Genomic DNA, 22,205 nt, shown 5'->3' with positions numbered 1-22,205 from the left:
TGATGATGAAAGAGAATTAGATTGAGAGTCAATTCTAGACTCAGCTCTTCTGCTTGCTTGCTGCATGATCTTGGTCAAGTCATGCTCTTTCTATGGGCCTCAGTTTCCCCATCTGTCAAAAGAGGAGGTTCCTTCAGCTCTGAGATGCTATGGCTGTGAACTGGGCCTTGCCCTCTCACCTAGGTCTTCAGAGTTGAGTATGTCCCATGAGAGCTTAGGGCACAAGCCTCTTTTGCTCACTCTGGGACCCTTGACCTCTAGAACAGTGTTGGCCCACAATAAGTAATTTGTAGAATGAGTGAACTAATGAATGAAACTAAGTCTCTAAAATCATGAAGATGATAGAGGGGGAATAGCAATTTATTCATCAAATCCCTCACCCTTGAATTAGTATTTATAAGGACTTGAAGCTTGAAGGAACCACTGTAAGGACCAAAGCATGGAAATCCCACCTAGAGAATGTGAAATAAATAAACTGGACTTGGGTTGAAGTAGTCAGGAGAAAGTAGGTCAACTACTACAGCCTTCTGAAAACCCTGCGTGTGCCCATATGCCCATATGAAAACCCTGCATGTGCCCGTATACCCATAACTGTGTGGCTGAGTTATGGATCTGTCTTAGCAGAGAAAGGCTCTGAGAGGTTCTTCAATAAGAATACGAGCTCCCCTGTGTTTAACTCAGCAGCTCCCACACCGTATAGGCCACAGTTCCCTTTTCCCCTGAAACACTTGTTAATATCCTTTCCATGGTATGGTTTCAGGACTGTTAAGTAAAGTGCTCTCTAGAGCTACTTTGAGCTCTGAAATACTTTGGGTTTGGTGATCACCTTTCCCCAGGAATGATTCAGACTCTGGCACCCCTGGACCGAGAATTTGCATCCTGTTACTGGCTGACGGTACTGGCAGTAGACAAGGGTTCCATCCCCCTCTCGTCTGTAACTGAAGTCTACATTGAGGTTTTGGATGTCAATGACAACCCACCCCAGATGTCCAGACCTGTGTTCTACCCCACCGTCCGGGAGGATGCGCCCCTGCACACCTCTGTGCTTCAGTTGGATGCCTGGGACCCGGACTCCAGCTCCAAGGGGAAACTGACCTTCAATATCACCAGCGGGAACCATATGGGATTCTTTGTCCTTCATCCTCTCACAGGTAAGGACCTCAGAAACCTGGGTGAATAGGATTCTCTACAGCAGTGCTTCTCAAAGTGTGATCCAAAGATCGGCATCATGAGTGTCGCATATGAACCAGCTAGTAGGTCGAGTTCTCAGGCTCCACCTTAGACCTACTGAATCAGAAATCTATATTTTAATAAGACATCCAGAAGATTTTGATGTGTGCTATGTTTGAGAACTGCACTTCATCAAAGTCCATCTCTATGGAAGAATAAGAATATGTCAGTTTTCTTTCCTTGGGGCCCAGGGAAGCTAAGCAGGTTCCCCGTGTTGTCAAGTTGGGACTATTTCAACCCTGCAAGTGTTCCCAACATGACCATTCCCCAGAATCACAAGCCACAGGCTGAGTCTCTTAACTCTAGTTTCAAACTGATCTCAAGCCTGCCCAGGGAGTGATGGTAATAGAGACCCACTTCAGAGGAGTCAACAATCTCACAAAGATCTCTCCTCAACCCAAGGCCATCTAGGATGGTTCGGAGGAATCTAGAGGTCAAAAACTTGCAGCAGTGAACCAGATATAGTCCACAACAGTGTTCTGTTTGGTCTGCACAAGCTTTAAACAGTAATTTTCAAGTTGTTGCCAACATTTAAAAATGAGCAAAGCTCACAAAATGTTCCAGACTTCTGTAACTAGAAGATCTAGCCATGCCAATTGCACAACCGCCTGAGCCAACAGCAGCTCCCCGTGTAGGGCAGGTGTGTCCTCTTTCCTCACAGTCCTTTCACTCCGGCCTGCTTCCTGCATTTATGCTGCCTGCCTGGCTCCCAGAAGAATGAGAGCCAGTTCCCACGGCTGCAGGTACAGCTCCAAGGCCTTGTGCCCCTCTGGACCATGAACAACAATGCTATTGCAGAGAATGCTGACATTCTTGCCTTCCAACCCAACTTCCCATTCTCCAGCTCCAACCACTGACTCTTGTCCTTGAAGGACAGAAGTCTGGCAAGATTGGAAAAAGCCGGGTGGGGAGGCGGGGGAGTGGGGGAGAGCTAGCAGCAGCTTCCTTCATGATCCTTAAGGCAAAAGAAAGTCAGGAAAAGCGATGGGCCTGGGGGTCCTGAGGCAGACAGCGGGTGGAGGACACAAGTGCCGTTTTGCCCTGTGACATCTGTTTGGAACCTTTGACCTTGGGGAGTGGATTAGTCTTCCTGAAAGGAGGATGCTTTTCCCAAGCTGGCTGTCTGCCTGGGCCCACTCGGCCCCTCCCTTTTTGGAAGCGGGAAGACATCTCTCACCTAAGGTAATAGGTTCTCTACTTCTCCCAAATCCCTGCTGTGTCTACTGTTAACAGTTCCCTGACACCAGGTCTGGCAACATGCCCCAAAGGGCAGAGATGCTTAGTCTTCCTTCAGTTGAGAAGAAATTCTTATCAGCATGAACATTTAAAAATAAAATAATAAATCCAGCAATGACCCCTCTCCCCCACCCCCGCCTACCTTACTTATCCCTTAGATTGTCCTACTTCCATACCTGGATCCCTTGGCTGGTTTCCCTATGCCCTTAAGATAAAGCCAAGCCCTGTCACGCCCCATGAGCTTACCTCTCTCACTCCATCACTCTCTGATTCCAACCATGTGGCCTCCCTCAGTCCACGCACGCCCTCTCCTGGCACAGGGCCTTTGCAAAGGTTTTCCTTCTGCCAGGGGTCTCCTCTCCTTTTTCAAGGTAACTCCTGCTTTTCTTTCAGATCTCAGCCCAGCTGTTCTTTTCTTAAAGAAGTTTTTTTTTTTTGACACTATAATACATCTCCCAGCAGCATTTACTTTTAAAAAACATGCTATCACATAGAACATTATAGTCATCTATAATGTGGTGATTATTCCATTAATTATCCACATACTTCACTAGACTTCAACAAGCTTTCCAGAAAAGGAACTTTGAATGTTTTTTGAAAACTATAATATCGAGGCCTGGCACAGAGTAGAACCTCAACAAATAATGAGGGAATGAATGAATGAATCTCTGCCAGCATCCACAATCATTGGTTAAGCCCAAGACTCATTTATCCCGCAAATGTTTGAAGGTGTCTGTCCTTATAAGGCATTTAAGTTAAGTGCTATGGAGAGGGGAAGAAGAATAAGACACAGTTTCAGCCCTTGAGGAACCCAATCCATGAGGAGTATAAAGATTTGGATATAAAAAGAGCTGTAGAACCTGTGTAAAGAGTACAACATTGTAAAAGATGAGTGGATGTGAGGCTGTGAGTTTAGAGGAGAGAGGAAGCTGCTCAGTGTGGTGGACCAGCAATGGCTTCATGGGATAGCAGGCAGCTGTGCTGAGCTGAAGGGCGGGGAAGATTCTGACAGGCAGCAGGCTGGGCGGGCACTTGGGTAAAAATGGTGACGGAAGCAACAGTCAGGAGGAGAAGACCCAGGACTTGCTGAACACAGAGCAAGTAGGTCCATTTTCTCTTTCTTTTTAAAAAAAACTTTTTCTTCTTTTTCAATGGTGAAATAATCATAGACTTACAGGAGAGCTGCAAAGAGAGTTCTCATATACCAGTCACTCAGGTTCCCCTAATGTTAACACAGTGTATGTATCAACACTAAGAATTAATAATGGTGCAAGGGAATTCAGGAGATTACAGACTTCATTCAGATTTCCCCAGTTTTCTCTGCTAACGGCCTTACTCCCATCTAGGACTTCATACCAACCTCAGAGAGGGGGATGTGGAGGAGCACAAGGGCAATGGTCCAGGGGGTCCAGCAGCAATTACAGGGACACCGGCCCTGAGAAGGTGGGGGAGAAGGCAGCAGGGGAGGCGGTGGTGAGAGAAAGGAAAGAGAGAAAAGTAAAACTAGAGATAGAAGAACAGTGACTGAGTTTCCCAGACACACAGAGAGGGGAGGGAGAGAGGAATCCCTGGGAAGGCAAGAGAGGTGGGGGATCAACAGAGAGAGGGGAGAGGGGCAGAAGAGGGAGCAGGAGCAGGAGGGGGGCAGGACTGAGCTGGAAGGAAGGCTCTCCGCCAAGCCCTCTCATCCTGCACTCTTCCTGGGGGTCCCCCGGATGCCGGGCCTTCCCCGGCAGGTTCCTCGGCTTGGGGACAAGCTGGGTGGGGTGAACTGAAACAATATTCACTCTGTCCCAGGGGAACATCTTCCTTCCTGATTGTGGGGCTTTCCAACAACCTCCTAGGACCTCTCCCATGGCTGCCTTCAGTGAGGGAAGAAAGAGCCAGAATGACACAAAGGCAAAGACACGCCCCCAACAGAGGTCACTCCTCACATCTGTACTGGAGACCCCACCCCAACACCAGATCCCCTTTTCCCCTCAGGAAGCCCCCACCCCCACACTTCATTCCATTACTCTATCATTTAATTGCCTAAACAAGATCAAGAAACTTACAGAAAGCTTTTAGAACACCCACTACGCCCTACCAATAGCTCTGCCTTCATTGAAAAGGGTCCCGCCTACCCAGCTAGGACCTCTCAAGTCTATGGGCTCGGGTGCCCCTCTGGTCTCCCAACAATCTTGAGCTTGACTTGTCTGATACAGGCAGAGAACTGGCTTCTTTTCACCATTATAGCCTCAATTTATAGCCACAGTGCCTAGAAAATGAAAACCAGAATTACAGATCACTAAGTTCACCTTTGGGAATTTACAGAAGTGCGGGGAGGAGCCCAGAGCAGCCCTCCTCTGGCTCATCTGTGCCAGCTGGGCATGGGAAGAGCCCATTCTAGGTGCCAGGTGAGCAAGAGAATTAGAACAAAGGAGTAAAACGTCACCCCTTTGTGATTTCCCCGGGAACTAGAGGCAGTGACTGTGACCCCTGTTATAACTCCTGATGAGCGGCCTTTTCATTCAACAGTAACAGTATCCTGGGCTCAGCACCCTCCTCATGGCGGAAGCAGGAAATAGGTAGGGACCCCAGCTTACCCTATCACCTCTGCTGTCCTCTCCCTACCTCTCCTCCCCTTCTTCTCTCTCCAGATTTCCATTTCCTCTTTATGTTCGTGCTCTCCCAAGACCAAAAGAATTCTGAGCTAGGCTTTGAATGTAGGCGTTGAATTTATCCCAGTAAAATGGCCCTGGGAGCCGTTTGCTCCAGTCTCCCCCCAACCATCTCTCCTCCAGGTCTCCTAGCCACTGCCCGGCAGCTGGACCGAGAAAACAAGGATGAACACATCCTGGAGGTGAGTGATGCTGCTGAACCCCTGCACTACATTTGAAAACCTCCTGCAGGAGGCCAGGCTGGAGCCAAGCCAGGCCTTGGGGCCACATGCACGTCTCCAGGCAGTAGCCGAGGAGGGTTCTGACTCAGGGAGAAGTTGCTACTTAAGCTGAGCAGGAAGCACTGATCAATTAGTAATGCCTGCAGGGAGTGTAGGAAAACAGAGCAGTACACATGGGTTATGTATTTGTCCAGTATGCTTTCTGGCCCATCCCCACGCTCTAGAGTCACCTAAGGACAAACACTAGGTCAGTAGCAGAGCCAGGATGAAAACCCAGACCTTTGTCCTCTAGGCCCATGCTTTTTCTGTGCATGTGTGCAGTCACTCAGTTGGGTCTGACTCTTTGTGACCCCATGGACTCTAGCCCACCAGGCTCCTCTGTCCCTAGGATCTTCCAGTCAAGAATACTAGAGTGGGTTGCCACTCTCTTCTTCAGGGGATCCTCTCCACCAAGAATCAAACACGTGTCTCCTGCACTGCAGTCGTATTCTCTACCACTCAGCCACCTGGGCAGTCGTGCTCTTTCTAGGATGTCTCTAAAATAAGCATCCCTGGTGACCATTCCAATGAGAGGTGTCAGTCTTGACCCAGAGGGCCTTAAATCAGAAGTACTCTAGTCAACCCTGTCCTGTGTTATCCACAACTGATGAACAGGCTCCTCCGCTAGTCTTAAAGGCATCAGCTAGGAGGGACACATATTCCTCAGCAGAACTGAAATCAGTGTTGCTTTCTATGATCCCAGGCTCTGGACACTCCCTTTGCGTAAAACCGGCATCACTAGTAAGGAGCAGCTCAATGGCCTTCTAGGCACTGAGGCATTCTCCATAGTTCAGTAGAGGCATTTGTCTTTAAATAGCAAAATCTTTTTAAAATTCAGAAGCATTTTGAGTGGAAATGTCCTATCTATACTGATGCATGTGATAATTTGCTGGCATGTGGAACAGTGCCTGGTCCTGAAATTGTTTTCTTGCCTTTCTTCTGTCTCCGGATCTCATCTCATACACTGGGCCACATGCCTGACTCCAAAGGTACCGCCCACGCCTCCATAAACGCCTCCTCATTTGTTTTCTTTCTGATCTCCCTTAGTTTAAGGAAAGTGAGAACAAAGCTTATGAGAATTACGAGCAAATAGAATGTCAAAAGTCTCGGCCCATGGGCCTCCCGAGTAAAGCGCCCCAGCTTTTGTTACAGCCTCTGTGGCTTTGTCTTCTTCCAGTTCTTTCCAGTTTCTTTCTCTGTGCTTGCTGGCTTTTCTGTGGTCAAGGTTGTCAGAGAGCTGGGTTCCAAGAAGATGAGGTTACGATAATAAAAATCACGAGTATATACCAAAGAACAGGTGGATTGGTACTTCCAGGCTTTTGAAAGCAGGGGCAAAGGAAGAGCTGCAGTGGGTGGTGATACATAGTCATGACCTTGCGCCTGTCAACTCATGCTGGATCCTCTCCCCAGGTGACTGTACTGGACAACGGGGAGCCCTCCCTCCGGTCCACCTCCAGGGTGGTGGTACGCATTGCGGACGTCAATGACAACCCCCCTGTCTTCTCCCACAAGCTCTTCAATGTCCGCCTTCCAGAGAGGCTGAACCCAGGGACCTCTGGGCCTGTGTACAGGCTGGTGGCTTCAGACCTGGATGAGGGTCTCAATGGCAGGGTCACCTACAGTATCGAGGAGAGTGATGAGGCAGGCTTCAGTATCGACCCGGTCACAGGCATGGTGTCAACAAGCAGCACCTTCACAGCTGGAGAGTATAACATTCTCACGGTGAGGGGCAGGTGGGGGTGGGGACGGGGTGCACACCTGCTCAGGGATGGATTTTCTCTGAGGATACAAGACCGGAGAGACAGCCTTCAGGCATGATGGAGGAAGTCCTTACTTCCGTGGCTTTCTCCCAGAAAGAAGCCAAAAGATCAAAATTCTGGGCCTTTCTCTTTGAGGGCAATAAGGTCCTTGCCTGGGAAATGCACTCTCTTCTTAAAGATTTTTGTTGAGAGGGGCAGAGGCATTGAAATCAAGATAAACCCGGGTTCCAATCTTAGCACTGACATTTTACACCTGTGTGGCCTTGGACACGTCATTATGCCTGGGAGCCTTTGTTCCATCATCTGTAAAATGGGGATGAGAACATTTTCCTTGTAGGAAGCTAATATAGTAAGTGGCTTGGGCCTGGGCTCTCATGTTGGTAGCCTAAATCCCAGCCTCACTGCTGGCCAGGCAGACAACCCCTGGCAGAAGAATTCACAATGCAGAGCCCCGGGTTCCTCCTGCAAAAAGCAGCTGATGATGGTTCCTCTCTGTGGGCAGTCATGAGGATTGAATTAGATATTGCACATATTGCTCTTAGAGCAAGGCCTAATGATAGGGAGAGCTCAATAAATTCTAGTTTATTATGTTGATTGTTGTTGGGAAGGGTAAAGAGCCCATGCATGGAAAGTCTTAGGAATGAGCACACAAAGCCTTCAGTTAATAATGGCTTTGATTCATCTTTCACTACCCATAAGGTTCTGGAGCATAGTTCTGTGTTCTGTTCACTACTGTGCTTGCTGCAGCTGACTTGGTGCCTATTTACAGTAAGCTCCTAACTGTGCTGAATGGATGAACTAGTGGATGAAAGACCTGCTCAGTCCATCACAGGGCACTCTGTCTCTTGGCCTGGCCACCTGGGTCTTCTTGTTTCTTGGCTCCAACCCTATAGACAAAGCCTCAACTTGAATTCTGGCCTCTTTTCAGGTCAAGGCAACAGATGGTGGGCAGCCACCACTCTCGGCCAGCGTCCGGCTACATATCGAGTGGATCCCCAAGCCCCGGCCCTCCTCCATCCCACTGGTCTTTGACGAATCCCACTACAGCTTTACGGTCATGGAGACAGACCCCGTTAATCACATGGTGGGGGTCATCAGTGTTGAGGGCCGACCTGGTCTCTTCTGGTTCAGCATCTCAGGTAAGGGCCCCAGGAGGGCCAGTCCCTCCCATCCTGAGCCCTAGTCGTCAGGGCACAATCCTTCTGAGCCCTCTCAAGGTCATCTTCCCTGGCATCCTCTGTCTTGGCTGTGAGTGGTGATTGCCTTTTCCCTGTTTCTCTGGGGCAGTGGGTTGTCAGGACACTGCTTCTTCCAAGCTTTCCTTCATACCATCTATGATCTCGGGAACTCACGGGTAACCCCAGCCAGAACTGGATGGGTCCTCAGTTATCCCAAGTTCCTGGGAGACCTAAGACCCAGGTCCAGAGAGTGGCCAGAGAGACCCAGAGGAGAAAACACAAGTTTTATGCTTCCTCTTCTGCCTCACTATGAACATCATTGCAGAACTGACTTCACTGACCACAAACTCGAGGCCAGCTGTACCCTGGGGCTATGCTTAACATTCTGGTCCCAGGTTCCATCCTCAAGATCAGGGAAAGGGTGCATTCTCGTGGTAGGAGACACTTGGGTCCAAGCTCTCACAGCCTCCTCTGAAATTTCTTTCCGTTTCTAAATCAACATTTTGTCAGAACATATCGGGGTTGGGAGTGGTTCACAGATCCCTTTGGGAATCTGATGAATGTTTAGGCTCTCTTTTTAGAAGGATACTTGTGACCTGTGTGCATGTGCGTGCACACACACACACACAAATTTGTATACAAATCTGGCAGCTGGCAGGGAGTTATAGATTCTCTGAAACCCAGCCAGGGACTCCAGGTCAAGAATCTCTAATCTATGAGCTTCAGTACCACCTGAAGTCCCATCACAGAGACTCCCACCTGCCTCAGAGGTTGGATACCAAACCTATCTCAAGCTTTTTAATCCCCTAGATTTACTTCCATTGCTAATTCACTGTTCTTTATAAGCACTTGACATTTTTTCTTCTGTACAGAATTAACACATGCACTCTATAGAACATTTGGAAAATACAAATAAGTACAGAGAAGAGAATAAAAATCACCTAGTCAGTGGGAGGATAAACTCCCACTAAATAGAAGTTAATCCACTGTTTTCATTTTGATGTTTCCCTCTAGTCATTCTTTACACACCCACACACTTAGGGTTACAGGAAAATATTGTTTTATAACCTTTTAAAATATATCCTGAACATATTTCTGTGTCATTAAACAGATTTCTACTAGCAGACACTTAAACAGCTGCATGCTACTTCTATATTTTGGATTCTCATGGTTTATTAATAAACAATTCCCTCTTGTCAAACACAGTTATTTCCATTTTTTCCCATGCCTAGGCTTCTCTAGACCATGCAAACTACCTGTAACCATGACACAGAGCTCCATTACTCCTGCATGTTTTAATTCTAGTAACAGAATACTTTGTAGGGCAAATTTTGGTCTTCCTCTGGGACTCCCCAGTCCTTATAAGTTTACCTTTTCCTGAATCATCACTTGGATCTTGATAATAATTTGACAATAACCCGACAGGATCGACTACCAGCTCCTCTAGATCTGCCAAATCCCACAGTATTAATACTTGCGCTATTACTGCCTACATCACTGAGGCTGTGCATGCTTTCCCTACCCGCTCCCAGGTGGGGACAAGGACATGGACTTTGACATTGAGAAGACGACGGGCAGCATCATCATTGCCAGGCCTCTCGATACAAGGAGGAGGTCGAGCTATAACTTGACTGTGGAGGTGACCGACGGGTTCCAAACCATTGGCACCCAGGTGAGAAGCCTCACTGGGAGCCCTGAGTTGAGAAGAGATAGGAGGTTTCCTTGGTTGGAAGTAGCTGTGCTCACCACCATGTCACCAACGCACACTGGGACCTCCTTGGTAGGGATGAGGACGCAGAAGGCTCTCTGTGCATGTGTGCACCTCAAAGAACACTGAATCTGGAATCAAGGTTCTGCATTCCAGTCTTATCTAATCACTCTCTCTATGTCTGTGATCTTGGGAGAATTCTTGTTCCCACTGTGGATCTCTGTATAATAAGGAGTTTTATCTAAATGGGCAGTTTTCAATTAAAGACAGAGCACCTAAGGGCTTTCATAGGTGTAAGGAATGATGGGAAGTGGGGCTCTGGATTTCTATTCTGCTTTCAGCCCATTTTATTTCATATACTGGAATTTCACCCCAAAAATTTCATCTGAAGAAAAGGCCCTTAAAGAAGAATTTTGATTTTGAAAACCACCATCTTAAAGTCTTGTGATTCTGAAATATGGTCATTCATTCAACAAAATTTTATCAAGTGACTGCTGTATGCCAGGCCTAGTTGTTATGGTGGAGAAGCAGACAGACAAGGTCCCTGGTCCCCTGGAGCTTACAGTCCATCTTCTCTTTCACCCTCCTCCCTAGGTCTACATTGTCATGATTGCCAATGTTAACCACCATCGGCCCCAGTTTTTGGAGGCTCATTATGAGGTCAGAGTTCCTCAGGACACAATGCCTGGTGTGGAGCTCCTCCGAGTCCAGGCCACAGACCAAGACAAGGGCAAGGGCCTCATCTACACCATACACGGCAGCCAAGACCCAGGAAGTGCCAGTCTCTTCCAGCTGGACCCCAGTAGTGGTGTCCTGGTAACTGTGGGGAAATTGGATCTGGGCTGGGGGCCTTCCCAGCACACACTGACAGTCATGGTGAGTGAACCAAAGACTTGGGTAAGGATGTGCTTGTATGCAGATGTGTGGGGGTGTACATGCTTGGAGGCATGGTGAGGGTTCCCTTTCCCCTACTGAGCCAGGTGTACTGATGTTTAGAGTGATAATCTTTGAGATGAGTTGTGACATTTCACTGCCTGCCAGAGGCATCTTCCATAACGGATGTCTGAGAGTGAGGAAAGAGATGGGATGGCTGCCAAAGAAGTTCCTGCAACTTTGGCTATTCCTGGGCTCACTCCAAATATCCCCAACAATTCCCTCCTTCCTCCATGACTGCATGATTGCATGAACTCATATAGCATCAGAGCTGGGAGGGGCCCAGAGACCATCCTACTCAGAGCAAAAAGATATGTAAGGGCCTAAATGGAGGAGGGCTTACTCCAAGGGTCATGTGCCTGCACTTTCATAACCCTGACAGTGAGAGCCTCCTGAATTTATGCCCTCCATCCCTCATTTGTCTCACTCGAGTCCCAGTCCTGGTCCTACATATTTCTCTTATCTTATACCTGAGGCTCACAGAGGAAGAGACTTGCTCACCATCATACAGTTTTTTAGATGGAACCAGAATCACAGTCCAGCCTTTCCAACTCAAGGCTCAAAGTTCTTACATGTTACTTTATCATCCTCTGGGCACTTAAATATATATTAAAGGCTCTGAGAAGTCCTGCAGCAAAGAAAACATCAACTTGGCTTAGTTCAGTGCTCCCTAAATTTGCTTAACTATAGGATTTTTTTTTCCTGAATAATACACTAACATCTTGAAGAACTAATATTCTCTAAGAACAAATTTGGAAAATACTGCTCTTCTGCTTATTTCTGCCTTCTCCTAAAGTGGAATTGTCCATGAAAATAGCTCAGTCTAATAATCATGAATTGATAAATTTATTTAAAAAGAGAAAAGAATGTAACAGAGCAAAGCTTAAGGGAATACAGACAGTTACGATTGGGTGTATTTTTCACTGGCATTCTATTTCATTGACCTTTATCTAATCCTGCTTCCTCCATTCCACTTGCTGCTCATCCCATCGCCCCCTTGGGCCCATAGGTTCGAGACCAGGAGATGCCCATCAAGAGGAACTTTGTGTGGGTGTCCATTCACGTGGAGGATGGAAACCTCCACCCTCCCCGCTTCACCCAGCTCCACTATGAGACACGTGTTTCTGACACCACAGTCCCCGGAGCAGAGCTGCTCCAGGTCCGAGCCATGGATGGTGACCGGGGAGCCAATGCTGAGGTCCGCTACTCCTTCCTCAAAGGTGAGAGGTCTGACCGTGTGTGCAGGATACATGGAGAGGGGCTTTGGCAATAAGGAAAAGCACCAGGAGCATGGATTTGCAAGTTATTCAAGTGTCAATTACTTGCTAAACTTTGGCAAATTATCATTCTAGAGCATTCCCTGGAACTATAATGACCTAAATTAATGTGCTTTCAAAGATGGTGAGAATGGTAACAAAGGATTACTCAAGTTTTGGGAGAATTTACGTTGAGAATATATATATATATCCACCAATGACCATACATGTAAAGGATGCTTATGAAGTCCTTGCAATATATATATATATATATCAGAGAAGGCAATGGCACCCCACTCCAGTACTCTTGCCTGGCAAATCCCATGGACAGAGGAGCCTGGTAGGCTGCAGTCCATGGGGTTGCTAGGTGTCGGACAGGACTGAGCGACTTCACTTTCACTTTTCACTTTCATGCATTAGAGAAGGAAATGGCAACCCACTCCAGTATTCTTGCCTGGAGGATCCCAGAGATGGCGGAGCCTGGTGGGCTGCCATCTATGGGGTTGCACAGAGTCGGACACAACTGAAGCGACTTAGCATAGCATATATGTATATATACATATATATTTTTGGCCACGCCATGTGGCATGCAGGATCTTAGTTCCCCAGCCAAGGATTGAACCAATGCCCACTAAATTGAGAGCACAGAGTCTTAACCACTGGACTGTCAGGGAAGTCGCCCATGCAACATTTTAAAAGATAGTATCTTTGTGCATGTACAATAAAAGGGACCTATAAATACTTGATAAGATACATGGCATAGTTTCAGGAGTATTTTCTTCTAAGGCCACATCATGATTTCATACCTCATATTTTTTTAATCTGAAAAATGGGAATATTATCTGTGCCAGAAACTCTTTGTGAAGACTAAAAAAGAAAATGTATGTTAACACTTTGTAAATTGTAAAATATTATACAAGTGCCAAGGGTTATTACTAAGTGTTAATTGTAAGTAGTTAATATGACAAAAATGATAATATCCAGGACCCAACTAATTATTAATCATAATTTGTAATGTTTGATAATTCATAATCAATACTTGATAATTATTGTTATCTTTAATATAAATTAGTATCTAGAGAAGGCAATGGCATCCCACTCCAGTACTCTTGCCTGGAAAATCCCATGGACAGAGAAGCCTGGTAGGCTGCAGTCCATGGGGTTGCTAAGAGTCGGGCATGACTGAGCGACTTCCCTTTCACTTTTCACTTTCATGCATTGGAGAAGGAAATGGCAACCCACTCCAGTATTCTTGCCTGGAGAATCCCAGGGATGGAGGAGCCTAGTGGGCTGCCCTCTATGGGGTTGCAAAGAGTCGGACACAACTGAAACGACTTAGCAGCAGCAGCAGCAATATCTATAGAGCAAGATGCTATGGATGATCAAAGGTGAGCATGACTTGCTCTTTGCCTTCATGGAGCATAATGATGTTCATTTACTGCTTGTCAGTGTCTTATATACTTTCAAGAACTCAGAATGTTTCACATTTTCCTTTTTTGTAGAGACAGTCGTTATACCTTGTCATATGGCAGAAGTCTATTCATCCCTGAAGAATAATAATGCAAATAATAACCCATTAATGGCTTCTTTTTGTGACTTATGAAGTATAATCATCTCTTTTTTCTCACTGACAGTTCCACTAATGTTGTACTAATTTTTTTTTTAATAAATCTAAAACATTTTTTAAATCTATGCCTCACAACATATGGGATCTTAGTTCCCTGCTGCTGCTGCTGCTGCTGTTAAGTCACTTCAGTCATGTCTGACTCTATACAACCCCATAGACAGCAGCCCACCAGGCTCCCCCGTCCCTGGGATTCTCCAAGCAAGAACACTGGAGTGGGTTGCCATTTCCTTCTCCAATGCATGAAAGTGAAAAGTGAAAGTGAAGTCGCTCAGTTGTGTCCAACTCTTAGCGAACCCATGGACAGCAGCCCACCAGGCTCCTCCATCCATGGGATTTTCCAGGCAAGAGTACTGGAGTGGGGTGCCATTGCCTTCTCCGCTTAGTTCCCTGACCAAGGATCAAATCCAGGTGCCCTGTAGTGGAAGCTTGGAGTCTTAACCACTGGAGCACCAAGGAATTCCCCCTGCTACTAATTTTATTTTACACATTGAGTTAGTTTTAAAATAATCTTATGATTGAAGAAGTAACACATGGTTATTCTTTAAAACCTGAAAAAAACAAGAATCTCCGAAGAAGAAAATAACACTCAGAGGACTTCCCTAGTGGTCCAGTGGTTAAGACTCTGCACTGACTTCCATTGCAAGGGGCACAGGTTCAAATTTAAGATCCTGCATGCAGCAGTATGGTCAAAAAAATAATAAAAATAACACTCGGCCATGGCTTTCATAACCCAGAAAAATAATTTCATGTATTTCTCTCTTATCTTTTTCTATGCATATTTCTGCAGTTCTAAGATCAAAATGAATATACAGTTTTCTTCCCTATTTTTTTTTCTCTCAGCAGTAAAATAAATTATGATTATGCTTACTTGGCTACTTTTAAGGGAACTACTTTTAAATTTCTGGTTACTCATTAAAACCACATTCTTTGATCAACCTCAGGATTTGTATAACAAAGGCAAGTTGGGAAATCACCTCAATAGCCAGCTGCAGAGTGACTTCACTTAGTGGGACAATCAGATGGAAGGTTTTGTGGTGAAACCTGGCTATTTACTTTGCCATTGAAATAATAAGTGAAATAAGCATAATAAGAAGTAGTACTCCCCTGAGTGAAGGACTTGTACTCCTGGGTGGTGAGCAGAATTATTCAGGTGTTAGTCATGGTATTAAATAGGTAATGGTCTCATCACAGAAAAAAAAAAAAAAAACCATATTTGAAAAACTATATCAGGTGATGGATGTTAACTAAACATTGTAGTAGTCATTTTGCAATATATATTAAACATAGATCAAATTATGTTATACACCTTTAATGCCATGTTATATGTCAATTATATCTTAATAAAACTGAAAAGAAGTACCAGTTATGCAAGCTGAATAAGTTCTGGTGATCTCTGTACAGAATTGTGCTTATAGTTAACAACACTGTACTAAACCTCTAAAAATCAAGAACGTAGACCTCATGTTATCTGTTATTACCATAGTATAAAAAAAAGGTAAAGGAAAAAAAAAAAGAATAGTTACAGCCCAAGTAAGGTCAGACCTTAAAACTGTGACAACTTTGAGAACTTTTTTTAGGAAAATATGATCAGTTTTCAACATTACCTTTTGTGAACTCTGTAATGTTGCATAATCACAACTTCCCTCAACTTAAATTTGAAATGGTATTATGTATTTATCCAAATAAATATCAATTTTTAAAAGGACAATAAAAATAATAATCAGACATGGAGAAAAGAGTCCATTTTTGATTTTCATTTAGGCTTCCTGATTAGTCAAGGAAGATTCCTTTGGGTACTAGGAGCTCTTTAATTTTCTAATATTTGCTGCAGAAAGACTGTAGGTCTTGGGCCAGACCCTCTTAGCAAGTAATAGATTCTATCCAGATTTTTAAGAAAATATTTTCCATTGACTGGTTTTTATGGTAACCTCTGATTTACAACAAGCAATACTGTGCTTCTTTTTAAAGAACCAATATATAAAGTTGTCAGTTAAAAATACTTTAAATTTAAAAAAGAAATCAATTTAAAGGAAAGTATCCATTAAATAATGGTATAAATTTTATACTATACTGTTGTACAGGTAGTGGCTGAATATTTAAAAAAAAACAAAAAACCTGTAAAGGTGGTGTAAGAATGCCTCACTTCAGTTCAGTTCAGTCGCTCAGTCGTGTCCGACTCTTTGCGACCCCATGAACTGCAGCACGCCAGGCCTCGCTATCCATCACCAATTCCCGGAGTTCACTCAGACTCACGTCCATCGAGTTAGTGATGCCATCCAGCCATCTCATCCTCTGTCGTCCCCTTCCCCTCCTGCCCCCAATCCCTCCCAGCATCAGAGTCTGTTCCAATGAGTCAACTCTTCCATTCAGGTGGCCAAAGTATTGGAGTTTCAGCTTTAGCCTCAGTCCTTCCAATGAACACCCAGGGTTGATCTCGTTCAGAATGGACTGGTTGGATCTCCTTGCAGTCTAAGGGACTCTCAAGAGTCTTCTCCAACACCACAGTTCAAAAGCATCAATTCTTCAGTGCTCAGCCTTCTTCACAGTCCAACTCTCACATCCATACATGACCGCTGGAAAAACCATAGCCTTGACTAGATGGACCTTTGTTGGCAAAGTAATGTCTCTGGTTTTGAATATGCTATCTAGGTTGGTCATAACTTTCCTTCCAAGGAGTAAGCGTCTTATAATTTCATGGCTGCAGTCACCATCTGCAGTGATTTTGGAGCCCCCAAAAATAAAGTCTGACACTGTTTCCATTGTTTCCCCATCTATTTCCCATGAAGTGATGGGACTGGATGCCATGATCTTCGTTTTCTGAATGTTGAGCTTTAAGACAACTTTTTCACTCTCCACTTTCACTTTCATCAAGAGGCTTTTGAGTTCCTCTTCACTTTCTGCCATAAGGGTGGTGTCACCTGCATATCTGAGGTTATTGATATTTCTCCCAGCAATCTTGATTCCAGTTTGTGTTTCTTCCAGTCCAGCGTTTCTCATGATGTACTCTGTATATAAGTTCAATAAGCAGGGTGACAATATACAGCCTTGATGTACTCCTTTTCCTATTTGGAACCAGTCTGTTGTTCCATGTCCAGTTCTAACTATTGCTTCCTGACCTGCATACAGATTTCTCAAGAGGCAGGTCAGGTGGTCTGGTATTCCCATCTCTTTCAGAATTTTCCACAGTTTATTGTGATCCACACAGTCAAAGTCTTTGGCATAGTCAATAAAGCAGAAATAGATGTTTTTCTGGAACTCTCTTGCTTTTTCCATGATCCAGCGGATGTTGGCAATTTGATCTCTGGTTCCTCTGCCTTTTCTAAATCCAGCTTGAACATCAGGAAGTTCATGGTTCACGTATTGCTGAAGCCTGGCTTGGAGAATTTTGAGCATTACTTTACTAGCATGTGAGATGAATGCAATTGTGTGGTAGTTTGAGCATTCTTTGGCATTGCCTTTCTTTGGGATTGGAATGAAAACTGACCTTTTCCAGTCCTGTGGCCACTGCTGAGTTTTCCAAATTTGCCTAACCTTTAGGAAATCCAGGTGTGGTGGAAAGAGCATTTGACCAAGAGCCTCAAGAGCTGGGTGTGCTACCCAGTCCCTCCCAACTCAACCTCCACCACTCACTCCCAATCCTGACAAAGGATCTCCCACAGTTGACTATACAGGGAATAGACAAGGCAGTTTTCCCAGTCTGTTTCAGTTTAGACATTTTATGATTCCATATTGAAAATTTTCAACTATTCAGTGTGTAACCAAAGCTATTCAAAGTTATATAAAGAATGGTTTAAAATTCATATAATGTAACTGAAGCTTTGCCTATAAAAGTCACCACTGAAATACAGAGAGGAGTATGTTTTTCCTACAAAGTTTAAATCTCCTTTCTTTCCTCCAAAACCCTACTATGGCTTGGATTTGTAGCTTTAAGTTATGGCCCCAAAACCTTCCATTTATGGAGCACCTACTAGGTGCACCAATTAAGAGATTTCATAAAGTACAGACCTACCCTACATCTTGTAGCATAACTAAATCCATGGTGGCACAGGATGTGGGTTTTGCCCTGCCCAGCTTTTGTGTGATTGTCTTATACTGATCTAGAAAGCCTAGTTGGTACCTCTGAAGGATGTGGTAAACTTCAATTTCTCTTGTCTTTTTTTTAGGGAACAGCGAAGGTTTCTTCAACATCAATGCCCTGCTAGGCATCATCACTCTAGCGCAGAAACTTGATCAGGCAAATCATGCCCGGTATACTCTAACAGTGAAGGCAGAAGATCAAGGCTCCCCACAAGGGCATGACCTGGCTACAGTGATCATTCACGTCTACCCCTCCGAGAGCAGTGCCCCCATCTTTTCAAACTCTGAGTACTTTGTAGAGATCCCTGAATCAATCCCTGTGGGTTCCCCAATCCTCCTCATCTCAGCTACAAGCTTCTCAGAAGTTACCTATGAGTTAAGAGAGGGAAACAAGAATGGTGTATTCTCCATGAACTCATATTCTGGACTCATCTCCACTCAGAAGAAACTGGATCATGAGAAAATTTCATCTTACCAGCTGAAAATCCGAGGCAGCAATATGGCAGGCACATTTACTGATGTCATGGTTCTTGTTTACATCATTGACGAAAATGACAATGCTCCCATGTTCTCAAAATCGACTTTTGTGGGCCAAATTAGTGAAGCAGCTCCACTGAATAGCATGATCATGGATGAAAACAACAACCCTCTCGTGATCCGAGCCTCTGACAGTGACAAAGAAGCAAATTCCTTGTTGGTCTATAAAATTTTGGAACCAGAGACTCTGAAGTTTTTAAAAATCGATCCCAGCATGGGAACTCTAACCACTGTATTAGAGATGGATTATGAAAGCATGCCCTCTTTCCAATTCAACATCTATGTCCATGACCAAGGAAGCCCCATCTTATTTGCACCCAGGGCTGCCCAGGTCATAATCAACGTCAGAAATGTTAATGACTGTCCTCCCAGGTTCTTGGACCAGATATATGAAGTAGCAATAATGAAGCCAATCCACCGGGGTATGGAGCTTCTTATGGTGCAGGCCAGTGACGATGACTCAGAAGTCACTTATAGCATCATATCTGGCAATGCTGACGAAGCTATTGCCATGCATCCCATTACTGGTCGCATATCTGTGTTGGATCCTACTCTCCTGGGACTCTCTCGAGAGCTTATCGTCAGAGCTTCTGATGGCCTGTATCAAGATACTGCATTAGTAAAGATTTCTTGGACACAATCTCCTAACACAACCTTACAGTTTGACCAGGATGTCTACAGGGCAACAGTGAAGGAGAATTTACTGGAGAGAAAGGCATTGGTGATTCTTGGTGCCCAAGGCAATCATTTGAATGACACCTTGTCCTACTTTCTTTTGAATGGCACAGATATGTTTCACATGATAAAATCAGCAGGTGTGTTGCAGACGAGAGGTGTGGGGTTTGACAGAGAACAGCAGGACACTCATGAGGTGGCAGTGGAACTGAGGGACAATCGGACACCTCAGAGGGTGGCTCAGGCTCTGGTCCGAGTCTCTGTTGAGGATGTCAATGACAATAGCCCTGAATTTAAACATCTGCCCTACCACACAATCATCCAAGATGGCACAGAACCAGGAGATGTCCTCTTTCAGGTATTTGCCACTGACCAGGACTTGGGGGTGAATGGTGCTGTCACCTATGCATTTGCAGAAGATTATACATATTTTCGAATTGACCCCTATCTTGGGGACATATCACTAAGGAAACCCTTTGATTATCAGGCTCTGAATAAGTATCGCCTCAAAGTCATTGCTCAAGATGGAGGAACTCCATCCCTCCAGGCTGAGGAAGAGGTACTTGTCATTGTGAGAAATAAATCCAACCCACTGTTTCAGACACCTTACTACAAAGTCAGAGTGCCTGAAAATATCACACTCTATACCCCTATTCTCCACACCCAGGCCCGGAGTCCAGAAGGACTCCGGCTCATCTACAACATTGTAGAAGAAGAGCCCTTGATGCTGTTCACCACTGACTTTAAGACTGGTGTCCTAACCGTGACGGGCCCTTTGGATTATGAGTCTAAGACCAAACACGTGTTCACAGTCAGAGCCACAGACACTGCTCTGGGATCATTTTCTGAAGCCACCGTGGAAGTCCTGGTGGAGGACGTGAATGATAATCCTCCCACTTTCTCTCAGTTGGTCTACACCACTTCAATCTCAGAAGGTTTGCCTGCTCAGACTCCCGTGATCCAACTGTTGGCTTCTGACCAGGATTCAGGGCAGAACCGTGATGTCTCTTACCAGATTGTAGAGGATGGCTCAGATGTTTCCAAATTCTTCCAGATCAATGGGAGCACAGGGGAAATGTCCACAGTTCAAGAGCTGGACTATGAAGCCCAACAACGTTTTCATGTGAAAGTCAGGGCCATGGATAGAGGAGATCCCCCACTCACTGGTGAAACCCTTGTGGTTGTCAATGTGTCTGACATCAATGACAACCCCCCAGAGTTCAGGCAACCTCAGTACGAAGCCAATGTTAGTGAGCTGGCAACCTGCGGACACCTGGTTCTCAAAGTTCAAGCTCTGGACCCTGACAGCAGGGACACCTCCCGCCTGGAGTACCTGATTCTTTCTGGCAATCAGGATAGGCACTTCTCCATTAACAGCTCATCAGGAATAATTTCTATGTACAACCTTTGCAAAAAGCACTTGGACTCTTCTTACAATTTGAGGGTAGGTGCTTCTGATGGGGTCTTCCGAGCAACTGTACCTGTGTATATCAACACTACAAATGCCAACAAGTACAGCCCAGAATTCCAGCAGCATATTTATGAGGCAGAATTGGCTGAGAATGCAAAGGTGGGGACCAAGGTGATTGAGTTGTTAGCCATAGACAAAGACAGTGGTCCCTATGGCACTGTAGATTACACCATTATCAATAAACTAGCAGGTGAGAAGTTCTCCATAAACCCAAGTGGCCAGATCACCACACTGCAGAAACTAGACCGGGAAAATTCCACAGAAAGGGTCATTGCCATTAAGGTCATGGCTCAGGATGGAGGAGGACGCGTGGCCTTCTGCACTGTGAAGATCATCCTCACAGATGAAAATGACAACCCTCCACAGTTCAAAGCATCTGAGTACACTGTATCCATTCAGTCTAATGTCAGTAAGGACTCCCCAGTCATCCAGGTGCTGGCCTATGATGCAGACGAAGGCCGGAATGCAGACGTCACCTACTCAGTGGACTCGGTGGAGGACTTGGAAGAAGAAGTCATTGAAGTCAACCCAATTACTGGTGTTGTCAAGGTGAAAGAGAGCCTGGTTGGATTGGAAAATCGGGCCTTTGACTTAAAAATTAAAGCTCAGGATGGGGGCCCTCCTCACTGGAACTCTCTCATGCTGTTACGACTTCAGGTGGTTCCTAATGAAGTATCCTTGCCCCAATTTTCTGAACCTCTATATACCTTTTCTGCATCAGAAGACCTTACAGAGGGGTCTGAAATTGGTTCTGTTAAAGCAGTGGCAGCTCAAGATCCAGTCATCTATAGTCTGGTGCAGGGCACCACGCCAGAGAGCAACAAGGATGGCATCTTCTCCTTGGACCAAAACACAGGGGTTCTAAAGGTGAGGAAGGCCATGGATTATGAGTCCACCAAATGGTACCAGATTGACTTGATGGCTCATTGCCCCCATAATGACACTTACTTAGGTTCCCTGGTCTCTGTCAACATCCAAGTGAAGGATGTCAATGACAATAGACCTATATTTGAGGCTGATCCATATAAGGCTGTTCTCACTGAGAATATGCCAGTGGGGACCTCAGTCATTCAAGTGACTGCCAATGATCAGGACACTGGGGATGATGGCCAGGTGAGCTACAGGTTGCCAATGGACCCTGGTAGCAATATCCATGAACTCTTTGCCATTGACAGTGAAACTGGCTGGATCACCACACTCCAGGAACTTGACTGTGAGACCAACCAGATCTACCACTTTTACGTAGTGGCCTATGACCATGGCCGGACCATCCAGCTATCTTCTCAGGTCCTGGTTGAAGTCTCCATTACAGATGAAAATGACAATGCCCCCAGATTTGTTTCAGAAGACTATAGAGGATCTGTGGTTGAGAACAGTGAGCCTGGTGAACCTGTGGCCACTCTTAAAACCTTGGATGCTGATATCTCTGAGCAGAACAGACAGGTCACCTGCTATATTACAGGTAAGGATACCTATCTTAGAGTGGGATGCATTGAAAAAAATTCCAGCAAGACGTTTCTTAAGACATGGGTTTAAGTCCTTGCTCTGCCAGTTAACAGTGTGATCTTGAGCAAATCACTTAATTTTCCAGGACCTC

At 45.3% G+C, this 22,205-nt stretch overlaps 1 protein-coding gene across 1 annotated transcript in view; it reads left to right on the top strand.

The window, feature by feature from the left end:
* FAT2 (FAT atypical cadherin 2) overlaps window positions 1-22,205 on the top strand; it is a 74,611-nt gene that overhangs the window by 3,859 nt on the left and 48,547 nt on the right. The window contains exons 2-9 of the mRNA XM_055566808.1: window positions 837-1,151; window positions 5,250-5,308; window positions 6,797-7,108; window positions 8,075-8,285; window positions 9,857-9,996; window positions 10,627-10,908; window positions 11,975-12,185; window positions 18,012-22,070. Coding sequence (XP_055422783.1) covers window positions 837-1,151; window positions 5,250-5,308; window positions 6,797-7,108; window positions 8,075-8,285; window positions 9,857-9,996; window positions 10,627-10,908; window positions 11,975-12,185; window positions 18,012-22,070 — 5,589 coding nt within the window. The remainder of the gene's footprint in view (window positions 1-836; window positions 1,152-5,249; window positions 5,309-6,796; window positions 7,109-8,074; window positions 8,286-9,856; window positions 9,997-10,626; window positions 10,909-11,974; window positions 12,186-18,011; window positions 22,071-22,205) is intronic.

The sequence above is a fragment of the Bubalus kerabau genome, chromosome 1 (genome assembly GCF_029407905.1).
Source record: "Bubalus kerabau isolate K-KA32 ecotype Philippines breed swamp buffalo chromosome 1, PCC_UOA_SB_1v2, whole genome shotgun sequence".
In the NCBI taxonomy this organism is placed as follows: domain Eukaryota; kingdom Metazoa; phylum Chordata; class Mammalia; order Artiodactyla; family Bovidae; genus Bubalus; species Bubalus kerabau.
The sequence above is the reverse complement of the archived record's forward strand: the minus strand, read 5'-3'. Positions and strand labels throughout refer to the sequence as shown.